At 43.2% G+C, this 15,527-nt stretch overlaps 1 protein-coding gene across 4 annotated transcripts in view; it reads left to right on the forward strand.

The window, feature by feature from the left end:
* LOC131205110 (integrator complex subunit 6-like) overlaps positions 1-15,527 on the forward strand; it is a 30,119-nt gene that overhangs the window by 1,002 nt on the left and 13,590 nt on the right. For all 4 annotated transcript variants that reach the window (XR_009156717.1, XR_009156718.1, XM_058197017.1 and 1 more), the window contains exons 3-8: positions 11,683-11,832; positions 12,135-12,224; positions 12,442-12,625; positions 13,659-13,787; positions 14,064-14,227; positions 14,608-14,760. Coding sequence is in view for 2 of the 4 variants with exons in the window: in XM_058197017.1 (XP_058053000.1) it covers positions 11,683-11,832; positions 12,135-12,224; positions 12,442-12,625; positions 13,659-13,787; positions 14,064-14,227; positions 14,608-14,760 (870 nt within the window). In the remaining 2 variants the exon portion in view is untranslated. The remainder of the gene's footprint in view (positions 1-11,682; positions 11,833-12,134; positions 12,225-12,441; positions 12,626-13,658; positions 13,788-14,063; positions 14,228-14,607; positions 14,761-15,527) is intronic.

The raw sequence follows: 15,527 nt of genomic DNA on the forward strand, positions 1-15,527 counted from the left end.
CACTCTTACACACGCAGGAGGGGGCTAGCTTTGAGGGAGGGGGGGAGGAAGGGTCGCCGCGGGAGTGGGGGGGATGGAGGCTCTTGTCTCTGAAGGTCACCTGGGTGCAGAGGATGCAAAGAAAAAAGGATGCAGGCTGGAGATGGACTCAGCCTTCCGTCCTTTTGAGGTCGTAAAGTGAGGATCCGGATGGTTGGGGATCAGAGGCTTGATTCTGGAAACTGCTTAGAGAGGTCTGGGAAGCTGTATGGAAATCTAAGGGTTATTGCTCTCTTAGGTGCTATCCATCCATCTATCTATCTATCTATCTATCTATCTATCTATCTATCTATCTATCTATCTATCTATCTATCTATCTATCTCTATGCTATCCTATCTAATATATCTATCTATTCTATTTTATCTATCTAATCTATCTACCCTGTTTCCCCCAAAATAAGACCTCCCCTGATAATAAGCCCAATCGGGCTTTTGAGCGCATGGTGATAATGCCAAGAGCTTATTTCAGGGTTCAAAAAAATATAGGACAAGGTCTTATTTTCGGTAAAACACGATATCTATCTTTCTCTTTCTCTTTTGGCCTCTTCAGGGCTATATTCAATCTAAACAATAATAATAATAGCAATAGTAATAATAATTGTAGGTCCTTGCTAAGGACTCTAGGTAGATAAAAATGTCGAATCCAGTCTGAACATCTGGCTGATTGTAAATAATAATAATAATAATAATAATAATAATAATAATAGCAGCAGCCACCCGAGGAAGAGGAGCATCCTGGTTTCGTTGCCTTCTCTAGGTGTCCCCACACCTTTTATTTATTTTTATTCCACCTTTATTTTTATAAATTACTCAAGTTGGCAAATGTGTCCAATCTATCTTTCTCCCATTCTCCCCATCCTGTGAAGTGGTTTGGCCTGAGCGAAAGGGAGTGGCCCAAAGTCAGCTAGCTGGCTTTTGTGGGTAAGGCAGGACTAGAATTCACTGACTCCTAGGGATTGGCCCAGTGTCACCCCGTCTTTCTCGCAACTAGTCACAACTGGTGATTGGCCCAAAGTCGCTCAGCCATCTTTCACACCTCAACTGGGACTAAAATTTACCATCTCCTCTTTCTGCTCTCCTGAAAACCAAACAAATGAACAAGTATTCCTTCCTTTACACACCTTCATGGTGTCCCTGCTGTATTCATAGAAAACACGAATTCTTCATCTGTTCCCCTCAAGCATCTCCATTGAGCCCCCACGCAAGGCATCTCCTCCTCACTGTGGCTTAAGACAGAAGGGCTCCAGATGGGGAAAGCTTGATTTGTAGATTAAAAAAATCCAAAATTTCCCTAACCTATTTCCCCTCCCGCCAAGGTGGTCTTTCCTTGTGCTTGTTAAACAGCAACACTTTTTATCATAAAAGCGCACAATAAAATGCACTTTCAATAAGACTCCCTACAGATGCTTGGAAGCGTAATCTGGTTTCTGTGCCAGGGTACAATTTCTTCATACGATAAAGTAGCTTTTGCCTTGAAATCCTGCCCTTCCCCCACTACTACCATCCTAAATTCTGAACTGAATAAAGATGACTCTTTAATTGCATTAAGTTACATTTTAAATCAGTCCTAGATATTAATCTCCAGATAGGGGCCTATTTTATCCTTACACGGCAATCAGGCACCTGTACAAACAACAATCTGTATCCCCTCTTTCTTAAAGGGAGCTCCTGATTAGATAATTTTTCAAAGCTTTCCAATTCCTTTCCACATCTTTCACTTCCAGAGAGTAGCTGCATTGGGGCATGAGGCCTTCTCCATCTCCTCTGGTAGCCAGTTGATTCATTAACAGAGGGAAGGAGGAGACCTAGAGCAGTTTCCTTTCCCCTTACTTCTGTCATCCTTTCCTTTTGGCAGGGCCTTAAAGGCTTCAGGCTTGTTTCTGGGAAAGTTCTTCAGTTTCTACTCCTCCCAGTTTCCTTGTTGCTAATCCCACCTCGATCTGCATAAACAAAAATTGTTCTTCTCGTCATGCACTTCAGTCTTAAGTATTGTGAATGAATTCCTTTCAGTTTCCTTGGTTGAAGATCAGCTGTAAAGTTTGCTTCCTCTTTCTGAGAAAAGGATTCCCTGCTAGGAGCCCATTTTTTTTAACGTTCATTCTTATACGAAGCTTAAAATTGCTTGGGTTGCAATAAGACCCTCTGATAAAAATGGATCTCAAGTGCTGCAGTACTGCCCGTTGGCCACATTCCCAAAGAACCAAAATAAAACAATGGTCTGGTAACCTTTTCAAAATCTTTAAAACTGGACCTGTGCAGTAGGAGAAAATGGAATCTGAACTGAACTGACAATTTATCCTTAATTTTTGGAACAGGGTGCAGAAGCCCGTTCCTTTCGCTTGTCTACTGTGAATTGATCAGGAGATGGTCAAAAATTTGTTTGGGTTTCCATTTTCTTCTGACACCACTAAGAAAATTGTGTCTTTTGCCTCTTTTTGCTTTGCCTCCAGAGAAAACAATTTTCTCTATATCCTTAAGGTTTGCTTCGAACAACCAGGAGTGCCACTGTTGTTGCAATTTCAGCTACCGTTGTGCATCTGTTTGTTACTTCCTTAATGCAAACATGTTGAAAGTGTATTCAAGAATAATTGTCCATTTCAGGAGCTCTCTTTGAAATGCACTCTGAGAGTTCTTGATTTCTGAATCGTTCTTCAGAAACAATTTGCTTATCTTTGTCAGCCAAAAATAAGACTGGAATTAGTCAAAGGGGCACCTGCCATTCTGGAAACAGTATACATATTTGTAGTTTTCAGTTGTTTTCACTATCGTTTGCGTTGTTATTTTTACAGCCATTCTTCCATCTTTCAAGAAGAATTGAGAGTCAGAAAAAATGAGCTTCTCAGGGCCACCTACTGAGCCCCATGGCTGAAGTTGAACTGAGGAAACCAAGGGATGCGTTTCTACTTTTCCTGGAAACAAGATACACTTTTAAAAAGTACAATCAGCTCCCTTAAAACATTGAAAAGACCTCAGCCACACTTTTCTTTTTTTGCCCATGTTCTTAAAACAGTCCTCTTTAACTTTGCTTTGCACCAATTCTTACTAAATTGAGCTTTCTAGCGATCTCCCGGAATGCCAAAAATATCGAAATGGCCCTTTTTGTCCCAGATTAGGCTGCCAATCCTGTAATTAGGATTGAGAATAAATTTCTTGCAAGGCCCGTTATAAAGTCTCTGGTGCTGTTGATGGTGGAAATGGAAGAAAAATGCCAAACATGAACACTACAGAGACAAAATCATAATTAGTTGCTGAGGATACGACATTAAATATTAATTGTGATCCTGCAGCCACATTATTGAAAGAAGTGAACCAGAAGATGTAAAGGCTAGCACGGATGATGTTACCTAATTGGGTCATGAAACGTCTGCCAGAAAACAAACTGAGCTCAGAGAGCACCAAGGACCCCACAACTTAACTCTGAGCTCCACATATTCTGTCAGGCGTAAAGGCTATATTTGTGGTTGGCAATGTAGGTAGCCAATAGGTATGTCATCTGTAACCATTGCCCAACGATTTTAGTTTTGGCCGTTGCTTCCTCAGCCACTTAACAGTCTGAGTGAGTGCAAATATTTATTGTAGCAGCGCCGATAGCTAATCTGTAAGAAGGATAACTTCAAAGCTAACCAGTAAGAGAAGGAGATGACTTCGAGAACTTCTAGGTCAGCTTTTTGCCTAAAATCTACATTTCCCAAGTAAAGCGTTCAGCGACATTGGACGGGCTATAAAGAGCAGTGATCCTTAGGAGTGTAATTGATGGCTGATTGCCGGCTTATAGGGAACGTTGCAAAAGAACCAGCCGTTCCCTTCTTTCTTATCTGACTCGTGATGATCTTTAGCCTGTGGGACACAAGACACAGTGTCTAAGAAGGGTCTCCATTCAGATCACATACAGGGTTTAATTTGTCGCTGAGCTCTCAAATAGCACCATTGAGCTCATCTTCTAAGAATTCCCCCAAAACAGATCTGTAACCAAGTCAATCTCCTGGACTCATCCTCTTATTTTGATGAGTTTAGACCATAATTCTCAACATGGCAAAAAGCTGTTCAGCTTCTGCTCATAGGTTTTTCTCTTCAGTTTATTTTTTCATGCACGAGTTTTGCCTTGCAGAAATGGAGCACCCTGTATTTTGAAGGCTGTTTGGATTTTTAGAGCTGCTGGGCAAATCCTACATTGTGAACAAGCATTCGGAAACATCCCCTTCCCATCTTCATATCTTGTTTTCTGGGATTCACTATCTGCTTGCGCCAAAAGGTCTATAATCAATACCAAACTTTGGAATGGCCCAGCGATCAAAATTCAATATTGCAGGGCTGCATTGTTTCCCCCAAGTAGTCTTATATCCTTGTGAGAGTTATAGAATTTTAAAACACCTGTAGGGGAAAAAAAACACCAGTATCTCTGGATAGTCCTTCCGCCTTGTATTGCCTGAATAGCAAAATAATCCTTTGGTAGGTCTCTCCAGATTGGATGAAGAACTAATCCATGGCCTCTAAACTTCTCTCTCTGGTTGAAGCTCTCTTCTTTTTTTTCCTTCTCCTCCTTGTGGAATATTGTGTTTCTCGTGGGCTGCTTCAGAATTTTAAAAGTTGAAACTTTTAAAATGGGGATGAAATGGGTCTCGCAGAACAAAAATGCTTAAAGATAACCCTTAGCAGTTCATGTCAGAAATAGAGGGATTGTGGAAGAAAGCACAAAGTTTAACCGGTCACCAGAAATCCAGCTGAAAGCTTTTGCAGAGGTTAAGAATGGAGGGAAGCCAGAGGTGGGTTTCACAGGTTCTGACCAGTTCTGGAGAACAGGTAGCAGAAATTTTGAGTAGTTCGGAGAACCAGTAGTAAAAATTCTGACTGGCCCCTCCCCCATCTATTCTCTGCCTCCCAAGTCCCAGCTGTTTGCGAGGAAATGGGGATTTTGCAGCATCCTTCCTCTGGAGTGGGGTGGGAATGGAGATTTTACACTATCCTTCCTCTGCCACGCCCACCAAGCCACACCCAACAGAACCAGTAGTAAAAAAATTTGAAACCCACCACTGAGGGCAGCAACCAAGACATCTGCATTTGGCTGCACATAATTGTGCCAACGCAAACTTGTGCATGTAGTGCTCTGACTTGGCTTTGGTTCACACCTCTGTGTCTCCCTACGTCATCATCTCTTGCTCTGAAGAGCTGTGCTGGCAAGACTTGTTCTGGCTGGTCTCTCCGGATCTTGTCATCGGAAACTTCTCTTGACACGCTGGTCTGGAAGGCTCTTCCTGTTTCTTTTTCCAAAGCTACTTGCCTTTAAATGCCTCAAAATGGAGTAGACACTCTTGATGTAAGTGGCAGCAGAAAATGGAATTTAGTGTCTGTCTTTAACCCTTCATGGCGAATCAGATGTTTTCTTTCTCGAGGAACATGAAGCAGAAGTCTTGTCACATGTGACCAATTTGGAGAGTTTCGTAACTCCTCCAAAATATATGCCTTTGTACTTGTAAAAGGTGGTAGCATCGGAAATAGTGAGTTCCGAGCTGTTGTTAAAACTCGGGAACCCTCAGATGCACGTGGATTCCGTTGATGGAATTACGGATTGTCCAGGAGTAAATTCACATCACAGAGTTAATTTTGAAAAATGGCTTTGGAGAAGCATTTCTTAACATCTGCAGAGAACAATTTAGCCATCTCTGGACACTCAAGCAAAACATGTTAATTTTAGTGTCCCTTACATCTTTATAACACCTAGCCAGGGATAGTTCTAGAAATAAAAGTAGGGCAGCTATAGAATTGGAATAATGATAAAAACAGATTAACTTGGCAGAATACATTTAAGTATCTTGTCAAATGTGACGCAGGGTGGGGCGGGAGGCATTGAAAAGGCTAATATTCCGCAGCTCATCCCCTTCTCCAGACACTGCAGTATTCGTTTTGGAACTGCATATGATTTTCCTGCATATTAGCGTCCTGAAAGCCCAGTTTTGCCGGCCTTAAGAATTTAATGCACATTTACTTTTATGGCTGCTTGAGAAGATTAAATCTCGCCTAGGATGGAACTAAATTTAACCGGAGCAGAGGGTTGGACTACAGGACCTCCAAGGTCCCTTACTCTGTTCTGTTCTAAATCTTGGTTTCCTGAGGAGCAGAAAAATTATCTCTAGCTATTAGAAATACAATCTTCTGTGTTTGCCTAGCCCTTTAAAATATATATATATATATATATATATATATTTAAGCTGTATGCTCCCTCCCATATTGGGGCAGACCAGGTGCTTTGACAGAAAATATCTATGGTGTATATAGGTTTTGGTATGTTCAGGTCTTTTCCCGTGTAAGATTGGAAGTATTTAGGCAACGTTTCGATGAGATCTCACTCATCATCTTCAGGCTTTGGCTTTGTTCTTATGTGAGCAAAGTGTGAGCAAAGTTCTTATGTGAGCAAACATATATATGTTTTCTGAGGGGTGTGTGTGTGTATATATATATATATATATATATATGTTTTCTGAGGTTTTCGCGGGTGTTTGTAGGTAGGTCTTTGGTTATTTGGGTTTTCTCCCGCGTAAAATTGGAAGTGTCTTGGCGACGTTTTGACGAAGTCTCATTCGTCATCTTCAGGCTGGTGTTTTCAGCTTCGTGCTTCTAGGAGCACGAAGCACATACTCCTAGAAGCACATAAGAACATAAGCCAAAGCCTGAAGATGTCTCATTCTATTTGTAAAAATATACAAATAGAATGAGACTATTGCCTTATACACTCTAAGCCGCCCTGAATCTTCGGAGAAGGGCGGGATAGAAATGTAAATAAATAAATAAATAAAAAAGATGATGAGTGAGATCTCATTGACACGTTGCCTAAATACTTCCAATCTTACACGGGAAAAGACCCGAACATACCAAAACCTGGGATTCTCTGGTTTACAGACTGCGGGGGTGGTTAAACCTTCCATCACAAATGCAGTTTTCCCGATCAGTCCCTCCCTAATAATTTTTAAGTTCTGAGAACAACTTTCTGGGTACCGAGAAACAGAAGCAGGCCTAAGGCATTGTGGAGTAGCGGCTCTTCTGGCAAATGCAGACGGATTCTTTGGGATATACCATCTTCTAACAGTTGTGCAGGATCCAATCTGGGCCGGTCACCAGGACCTCAGGTTTTTGTCTTCCGAGCTTTTGGGCTTGTACTGGAGCCCATCTTCAGAGCACGAGTCCAAGAGCTCGAAAGACAAAAACTCTGGTCCCCAGTGACCGGCCCAGATTGGATGCTACAACATTATCCTGACACACGTAGATTCACCTTCGTTCCAGCAGTTGTTCCCAAATCTCTTGATTTTGGACAAGGAGGAGGGAAGGAAATTCAACAAAATGTTCTAGTCCATAAATGAAGAAAAACGTTATCAGGCCTAATGTATTAAATACAGGCCTTTAGGGGTGAACGTTAAGAGTAGAAACTACACAGATTTGTAGCCCGCTATTCTACGACCATTCCTAGCAAGTGCAGATAATCCTCAACTTAGAAACATAACGGAGCCCAAAGCTTCTGTTACTAAGCGAGACAGTTGAGTTTTTCCTAATTTTTATAACCTTTTTAGCCACAGTTAAGTTAGTAACATGGTTATAAAATGAATCTACCTTGCCCGTTGTCAGAAGGCGATTGCGAAACGGGATCACAGGATTCTGCAGACATCATAAATACGAGTTCGGTTGCCAAGCATCCGAATTTTGATGACGTGACCACGGGGATACTGCAACGGTTCTAAGTCCCTTTTTTTGAATGCCACTGTAACCTCAAATGGTCACTAAATGAATGACTATAAGTCGGAGGACCACCTGTATAGAAGACCTTCAAAAGGAGATTGCAGGTGGATCAAACCGTCCAGTTTAAAATATTTAAATCATCGCTTATGAGTCAGTCTGGCCATACTTGAGGGTGTTTAAAAAGGGTGAGCCGAAGATGGAATTTCCTGCCCACAATTCATGGTAGAATCTTTTCAGCTGGTTTAAGGCAGGTTAAATCCTTTGTTTATGTTAATTTGTTTGCAGAGAGGGAACACCTCCCGTGCACAGAAGGTCCTTCAACAGGTCCTTCTGTTCTTTTTCTCTCTCTCTCTCTGACCTTTGGAAGTATGATGTGGAAGGCTTGTATTGTTCCTCGAATTAGCTGCCATGGCGGTGTATGTCTCCATCAGGGTGTGGCATTTTTAATGAAGGGTTGCAAAACTTGGCTTGCGAGTTTTCAAAGAGCACCACGTACCAAGAGCCATCGGGTAAAAATTTGCCCATGGCAATTTATTATTACATTTTGGGTGGTGGTTTAATTGCTGAGTGCCATCTGGTTAATCTAGGGCAGGAGTGTACAACTTTGGTCACTTTGAAGACCCGTGGACTTCAAAGCCCAGAATTCCCCAGGTGGCTGTGCACGGCTGACTGGGGACTTCTGGGAGTTGAAGTCCACAAGTTTTAAGGTTGGAGGCCCCTGGTCTAGGGAGATAACAGCTGCTTGGAGCTTCAAGGTCTAATGAAAATTGGAACTTCACAAGGCCCAACCAATGCCCTTTGGGATAAAGTTTGGGGGGGGGAGAGAACCTTTCCTGGCAATTTGCCCAGTTAATCATGCCAGCCCCTCCTTGTTTTTCAGTCTGCCATTCTTAAGGCACACCTCTGTGGTTATTTTTCTCTGTTGGAAGGAATACTTGTTGTCTCTTCATTTGCAGGGCTCCAGCTTCTAACAGATGTCATTCTGGGGGCGGGGGGTGTTCTTGTCAGGCCCCAGCGGTGGATTTAGAGGGCTGTTCTTCTATTTAAAAGGGTGAATGATAGTTTGTTTTTCTCGCATAAGGGGTTGATTGTAACAAAAGACAAATAGCTAGCATTGAATAACAGAATAAGAGAGCTGGAAAGGACCTGGGAGGTCTTCTTCTCCAATCCTTGAGTAGGAGATCCTAGACCATTCCAGACAAATGGCTGTCCAGTCTCTTCTTAAAAACCTCCAGTGATGGAGCACATACAACTTCTAGAGGCAAGCCGTTCCATTGATTGATTAATTGTCACATCAGGAAATTTCTCCTTATTTCTGGGTTGCTTCTCTCCTTCATTAGTTTCCATCCGTTGCTTCTTGTCTTGCCTTCTGGTGCTTTGGAGAATAGATTGAGCCCACTCCTGTTTGTGGCAGCCTCTCAAATATTGGAACCCTGCTACCCCTTCTTTTCACTAGACTAAAAAGGTAAAGGTTCCCCTCACACATATGAGCTAGTCATTCCCGACTCTAGGGGGTGGTGCTCATCTCTGTTTTAAAGCCGAAGAGCCAACACTGTCCGAAGAGATCTCTGTGGTCATGTGGCTGGCATGACTAAATGCCAAAGGCGCACGGAACGCGGTTACCTTCCCACCAAAGATGGTCCCTATTTTTCTACTTGCATTTTTTACCTGCTTTCGAACTGCTAGGCTGGAAGAAGCTGGGACAAGTAATGGGAGCTCACCCCGTTACATGGCACTAAGGATCCGATTGACAAGCTCAGCATCTTAGCCACTAAGCCACCGCGTCCCTATAGACTAGACATACCCAAAAACTGGGATCAGGAGTGATCTACAGTATATCCTGCCTTCACGCATTCATGACTGAGCAAATACATTTGTTAATTCAAATTCTATTGGTTCAGAACAAATATTTGGGAGAATTATCCACCAGATTACTTTGCAGGTTATTCGTCGCTTTTTCTGGTGATCTAGGAAGGAGGGAGAAAGGGGAAGTTGGTTCTCTAAAAGCCCTGTGTTCATACCACCTTTCCAGCCTCTCTGGAGGTTGTGTGGCGTCAAGTAACCTCCCTGGCGTAATACGGTGTACTTGGTGTCAGGTATCCGAAATGTACACGATGTATTTAGAATATTGCAAGTAATGAGGCTGTGGTTATTCAGATTTTTAAAAGCTGCAAATATATATGCCGAGACGCATTTGTATAAATTTGAATAAACCTGAGCCACAATCCTGATCTAATGTTGTGGACCAACACCTGAATCACACCACTTCATCTCTCTGTAAGCTCTCACAAGTGGCCTTCAGTTTCCCACACTTGTTCCACTGTGGGAAAAGCAGTAATTTGGTATCACCATTTTGGAGATGGAGATAGGTTACTTCAGATAACCAGATAGAGCTACTTTTCAGCTCTTGGCTCTTTTGGCATCCCCAGTGAAAGTGCTAACCTTGTCTGACTGCCCTTAGCATTTCAAGATCCAGCTGAAGTTGGCTAGATGTTGCTCCTTAGCTGGGTGGGCCTTGTGCTAAAATGTTAAAAATGGTTTAAAAACTCAAAGCCTGTTAATTTGGCCAGTGTTTTGCAGTGCATTGCCCAGCCCTTGAAATGAAATTGTATACATTTTTGTATTCAGTAGTTGCTGCCCATATCTTAATTTGATTAGTGTTAATAGTGTATTAACTTGGTTGTCATTTAAACCAAAACGATCTTTTCCAGAGAGCAACAGTTTATCAAGCTCCTGGATTTTAAAGTTGATACTTATATATCAGTGTATTTATTTGGTGGCTCTTGGTTAGTGAATTAAGTTTTTGTTAAGCCAGTAATTGCTGCTTTTGTATTGGGGATATTTTGCTACTCACTTAGTGGATCCTTTAACGGGATCCTTCAATGTTTTAGACCCAAAGGCCTAACTTGTATGATTAAAATTAGGTATTAACGGTAGGGTGGTAGGGAGTTGCCACGCTTCGCTCAGTCACTTTTTCTGCATCTTAAACTGAGCCACAGTTGAAGATGGTGAGTTGTAGGGTGTGGAGAGATGAGGTCATGGCAGCCACTACAAAAGCCAGTGTCCTAAATCTTTTGTAATGTTTCCAGCAAATGTTAACAGCAACTTCAGGTTTCTTTGCAAGTTGAGCACAAGAAAGCTTAGAACAGGTTCATCATTGGCATGCTGAGAAGACCTGTTTCTTGGGAGAAGGAAGATTTGCAGTTAAATACCTCACATCTATTTGATAAGTAACTTAGCTCTGGAATTTTAAAAAATGGCTCTCTATCTGGTTACCAAAAAGTCTTTTTATGTGTCGAACACGGCAGAGGCTAAGGAGGAAAATTGTGTGATGTCAATAGAACTTTCTCACAGAGAGTGAAAGCATATCCGGTGATTCCGAGACTACGTATACCAATCTGGCCACGTTCCTTTATTTTTCCACAGAAAAAATTAAAAGCCTGGGAAAGTTCCTGTACTCTACTACCATTTTTTCCAGGGGTGAAAAAAAACTACTCTCTAGACTATGAAATAGAATGGCTTATTTGGCGGATGTTCCCTGCCCAGTGACGCTTGGCAATTTAATGTAATAGCCCTAGAAGATTAGCCGTGATTCAAAGGCTCTTTGTAGCCATTCACTTAAATTAAACCTATTGGAATGAGATCTGAAAAGATGCTGCTGCCAACCATTGAAACGGCAGAAAAGGAGGAGGGTGGGCCACGTTGCCTTCTCAGTAAAGTGGGGGCCGTGGAAGGCCAGCCTGGAACGGGAATCCTTCAGGCGGCTGAGCTCATTCGACACTTACCTGAATGAATCGTTCCTCATCCCTTGCATTCTTGCATGGCGCCTATTCAGTAAAATAATAAGAATAACGACTTGTTTTGAAGCCCTTTTTCTTGGCCGTCGCAAAGTAAACGTGGCTGTTGTTCTTTCTTTAGGCTGGATGGAAGGAAAACCATGCCACTTTCATGAACGAACTGAAAAACCTGCAAGCGTCTGGATTGACCACCCTCGGCCAGGCCCTGCGATCATCCTTCGACCTGCTGAACCTCAACAGATTAGTCTCTGGAATAGACAACTACGGGCAGGTAATGGGGTGCTGGCCTTGAATGTCCCTCGCTTCCTCATCTGAAGAAGGTTTAGAGCTTTTTTGTAAAAGGGACCAGAGCGGTTACTGATAACGCTTACAATAAATTCTACGGGCCATTTGGGAGACCCCTCACCCTTCCAGGGAGACTGAAATCTTTGCCTCCCCCCCTCCTAGCCAGATACTGAATTTTTGTTCCTCTTTTCTTGGGGTTAATTTCAGCCGATTGTTTACGTTCAAGCATCGCCCTCTTTGATTCTTTGAAGGTGTTAATTTTGGCATTTTGTTCCTTTCTTTCCGAAGGGGAGGAATCCCTTTTTTTTAGAGCCGTCGATTTTAATTACCATCACAGATGGAAACAAGCTGACGAATACTTCTTCTGTTCAAGAGGAGGTAAGATACACGACTAAATGGCTAGGCTCTGAACGTGGCACAAGTTTGCTATTAAAATGTCAACATTCTCCTTATAAAGGAGTCAAAGTCTTGTTAAAAATGCAGGATTGTTTGTTTTGTTCACCGGTGCTCTCTCTTCTTCTGTGGTTTTGGCCACCTTTGCTTGTGGAGTCCTGGCAGACTCTTAGCTAAAACGTTTCTCTCCTTCTTCCTATAGCTCCATCTGCCCCTGAATTCTCCCCTGCCTGGTAGCGAGCTAACCAAAGAACCGTTCCGCTGGGATCAACGGCTGTTTGCCCTCGTGCTGCGCTTGCCCGGAGCCCCTTCAGTGGAACCCGAGCAGCTAGGGAGCGTTCCCACAGATGAGTCTGCCATCACGCAGATGTGCGAAGTCACTGGAGGTAGCCAGCTTTTGCAGTTTAGCAGTCTTGGAAATCATGTGAGATTCTAGCCGGGGCAGACAAGGTTGAACTTTAGTTGGTTCAACTTGTTCTCTCATGGGTTGTGCCTTGGCTTTTCTCCCCCCCCCCCCATCTCTGCTGGCTTCCTGAGAACATCTGTGCAGCAGCTCCAGAGCAATGGTCCTTGTTGAGTTTATGAAGATGGTTATATATTTTCTAATCTTCTAGTAAACCTTGCCCTTTGGAAGGCCTTGTCAAACTTGTCACTATAACAGGCTGGGGGGAAAATACAAAGATCGGATTGCTCCGAAGGTCCCTGTTGTTAATAATACTCTTTGGTTGTTCTAGAACCGTGATGGCGAACCTCTGGCATGCAGCAGTCTCCGGGCACGCGAGCTGTTGGCCCAGTTCAGTTCCACTGTGCATGCCCACGCACTTCCTGCTAACCATCTGGTCTTTGGGTCTCTGCTGTGCATGCACAGGGGATGGGGCGCATGTGGGGGGTCTGCGCACGCATGCGCAGGGGGCGGGGCACATGCACAGGGCACATGCAAGGGCATGCACGCATTGCATTTTGGGGATTCGGGCGCGCTTTGGACACTTGGTCCGGAAAAGGTTAGCCATCAGTGTTCTAGAAGAAGCATCATGAACATCCAAGACACTCTTTGTATAAAACTTTGCCTCCTGGCCCTAGAAACACTTTTCTTTCGAGATACGATTAGAGAGCGCCATTTAAAAAACATTCCTTACCAGATTAAAAATCCCTCTACATACTGTCAACAAGGGAGCATGGTACTCCCTTGTCACTCTTATTTTCCCCTTTCCATAAAAATCTTTTTCCAGAATGGGATCAAACAGGAATAAAAATGGCCCTCTGCTTTAATTCTGAAAGTGTTCCAAGTCCAGTGTTTTTCTAAGGTGCCTTTAAATGAAATTGTGCAGCCTCCCTCTTTCTACAGCACTTAAGCCTGCAGTACGTTTCTTGTAACTTGCCTGATTTAAAACCTATCTGTTTCCCTGTTTTGTATTCCAGGGCGCTCGTATTGTGTTCGGACCCAGCGCATGTTGAACCAGTGCTTAGAATCCCTTGCTCAGAAGGTTCAGAGTGGCGTGGTCATTAACTTTGAAAAATCGGGGCCAGATCCTCCTCACATTGGGGAAGGTAACAATTAAAGCTTTATGTAGACCCTCAGCTTTATAGGTCTTGGTTGAAGGATCTTTGCTGACTTCAAATGGGATTCTGGCCGTTAAACCCCTAAGACTTTGAACTGACACAAACGATACAAATTAGGTTTTGGATGGGTGCTCCAATTTATTAAATAGAAGTCGCACTGATATTTATAACCTCTATTTTGTTGCATTGTGGCAGTGTCGAAATAACTGGTGATCATATTCATGCTCCGTATTTCTTACTGTGCTGTTTTTCCTTGGATTTTAGATGGACTGGTGGATGCCACGAGGCCTGTCAATTCCTTCGGTTCTCAGCCGTGGCACAGCTGTCATAAACTCATCTATGTGCGTCCAAACCCTAAAACGGGGGTGCCTGTTGGCCATTGGCCAATTCCTGAATCTTTTTGGCCCGATCAGAATTCACCAACGCTGGTATGTAAGATACTCCTGAGGACCCTGGGCCCCTTCATCGAGACAGCATCCTAACAGATGTGTTCTTAGTACAGGTTCTAAGCTCGTCCAAAAGGGCCTAGGGTTGTCCTGTCTCCCAGCTCCATTCCCATCTCCTGACTTTCCAATAGTTTAAATGTCACCTATGAAGGACCTTGAGCACACTGAAAACACTGAATAACATCAGTGCTATTTTACTTTATAACTGTTCCTAGAGGTTTGTAAAAAAAAATATCTGGTTATGACCTCTGAATTCATGTGTTGGCTTAAGCTAAAATGGTTAGCCATCAGTACTTTTTGGAACGAGCTTTGGACTGAACCTTCCGCAGTGCTTCTGACTCTGCTTGTTACATCCTTTCCAGCCCCCTCGCACAGCTCATCCAGTAGTGAGGTTCTCCTGCATGGATTGCGAGCCGATGGTGATTGACAAGCTGCCATTTGACAAGTACGAACTAGAACCGTCGCCTTTAACGCAATACATCTTGGAACGGAAGTTGTCTCACGTGTGCTGGCAGGTACTTGCACGGTCTGTTTTTTCAGATCCTTTACGCCCTACAGATTTAAAAAGGTTTGGAAATAGCCGACCCAGCCCCGTTGTTCCGCTCCTTCACTGGGTACCTCTGGGTTACCTGCAGAGGGTTCCCCAGTTCAATCCTTATTACTCTTGCCTTAATTGAAGATTTTGAGGGAGAGAACATCCTCTTCCTGCTGTCATTTGGACCAGCCATACTATTCTGAGCAGACAGATGGGTAGCCTTGCTTGACATTTCACACGCAGGCTGCTTATAATAATCCATTTCACAGGTAACTCCAAGTTGTGTGGAATTGCCTGCTGCTGAGTGGTAAGAATGTTAGTGGACTGGCAGGAAAAATTCATTTTTTCCCCTACAGTAGTTGCAGGGGTGGAGAGAATGTGTTTTATCTCCCTTTTCCCCCTCTTCTGGTCCCCTGAATTACCTGGTCGTGAAAGTCTTCTACAGTTTCTCCTCTCCCTTGTCCAGCCTTATTGGTCACTGTAACATACCTCTCCAGAACATAGTTTAAAAGAGAGGGAGAGAGAGAGAAGAATTGATTAAACCCTCTCTTGGACCCAGATTCGGGAAAAGACACAGTTGTCTTTCGCATTAACATGAATGACAACTGATAATGTGAGAATTGTTTGACAGGTGATTATAAAAGAGATTGTGGGCTAACTAGGATTAGAGAGCTCCATGGGGCCCTAATCTTAGCATGACGAAGTGATGCTTTGATAGTAAATAGGGCAGATTGAGAAACAAACTCT

Source organism: Ahaetulla prasina, chromosome 11 (genome assembly GCF_028640845.1).
Source record: "Ahaetulla prasina isolate Xishuangbanna chromosome 11, ASM2864084v1, whole genome shotgun sequence".
In the NCBI taxonomy this organism is placed as follows: Eukaryota; Metazoa; Chordata; class Lepidosauria; order Squamata; family Colubridae; genus Ahaetulla; species Ahaetulla prasina.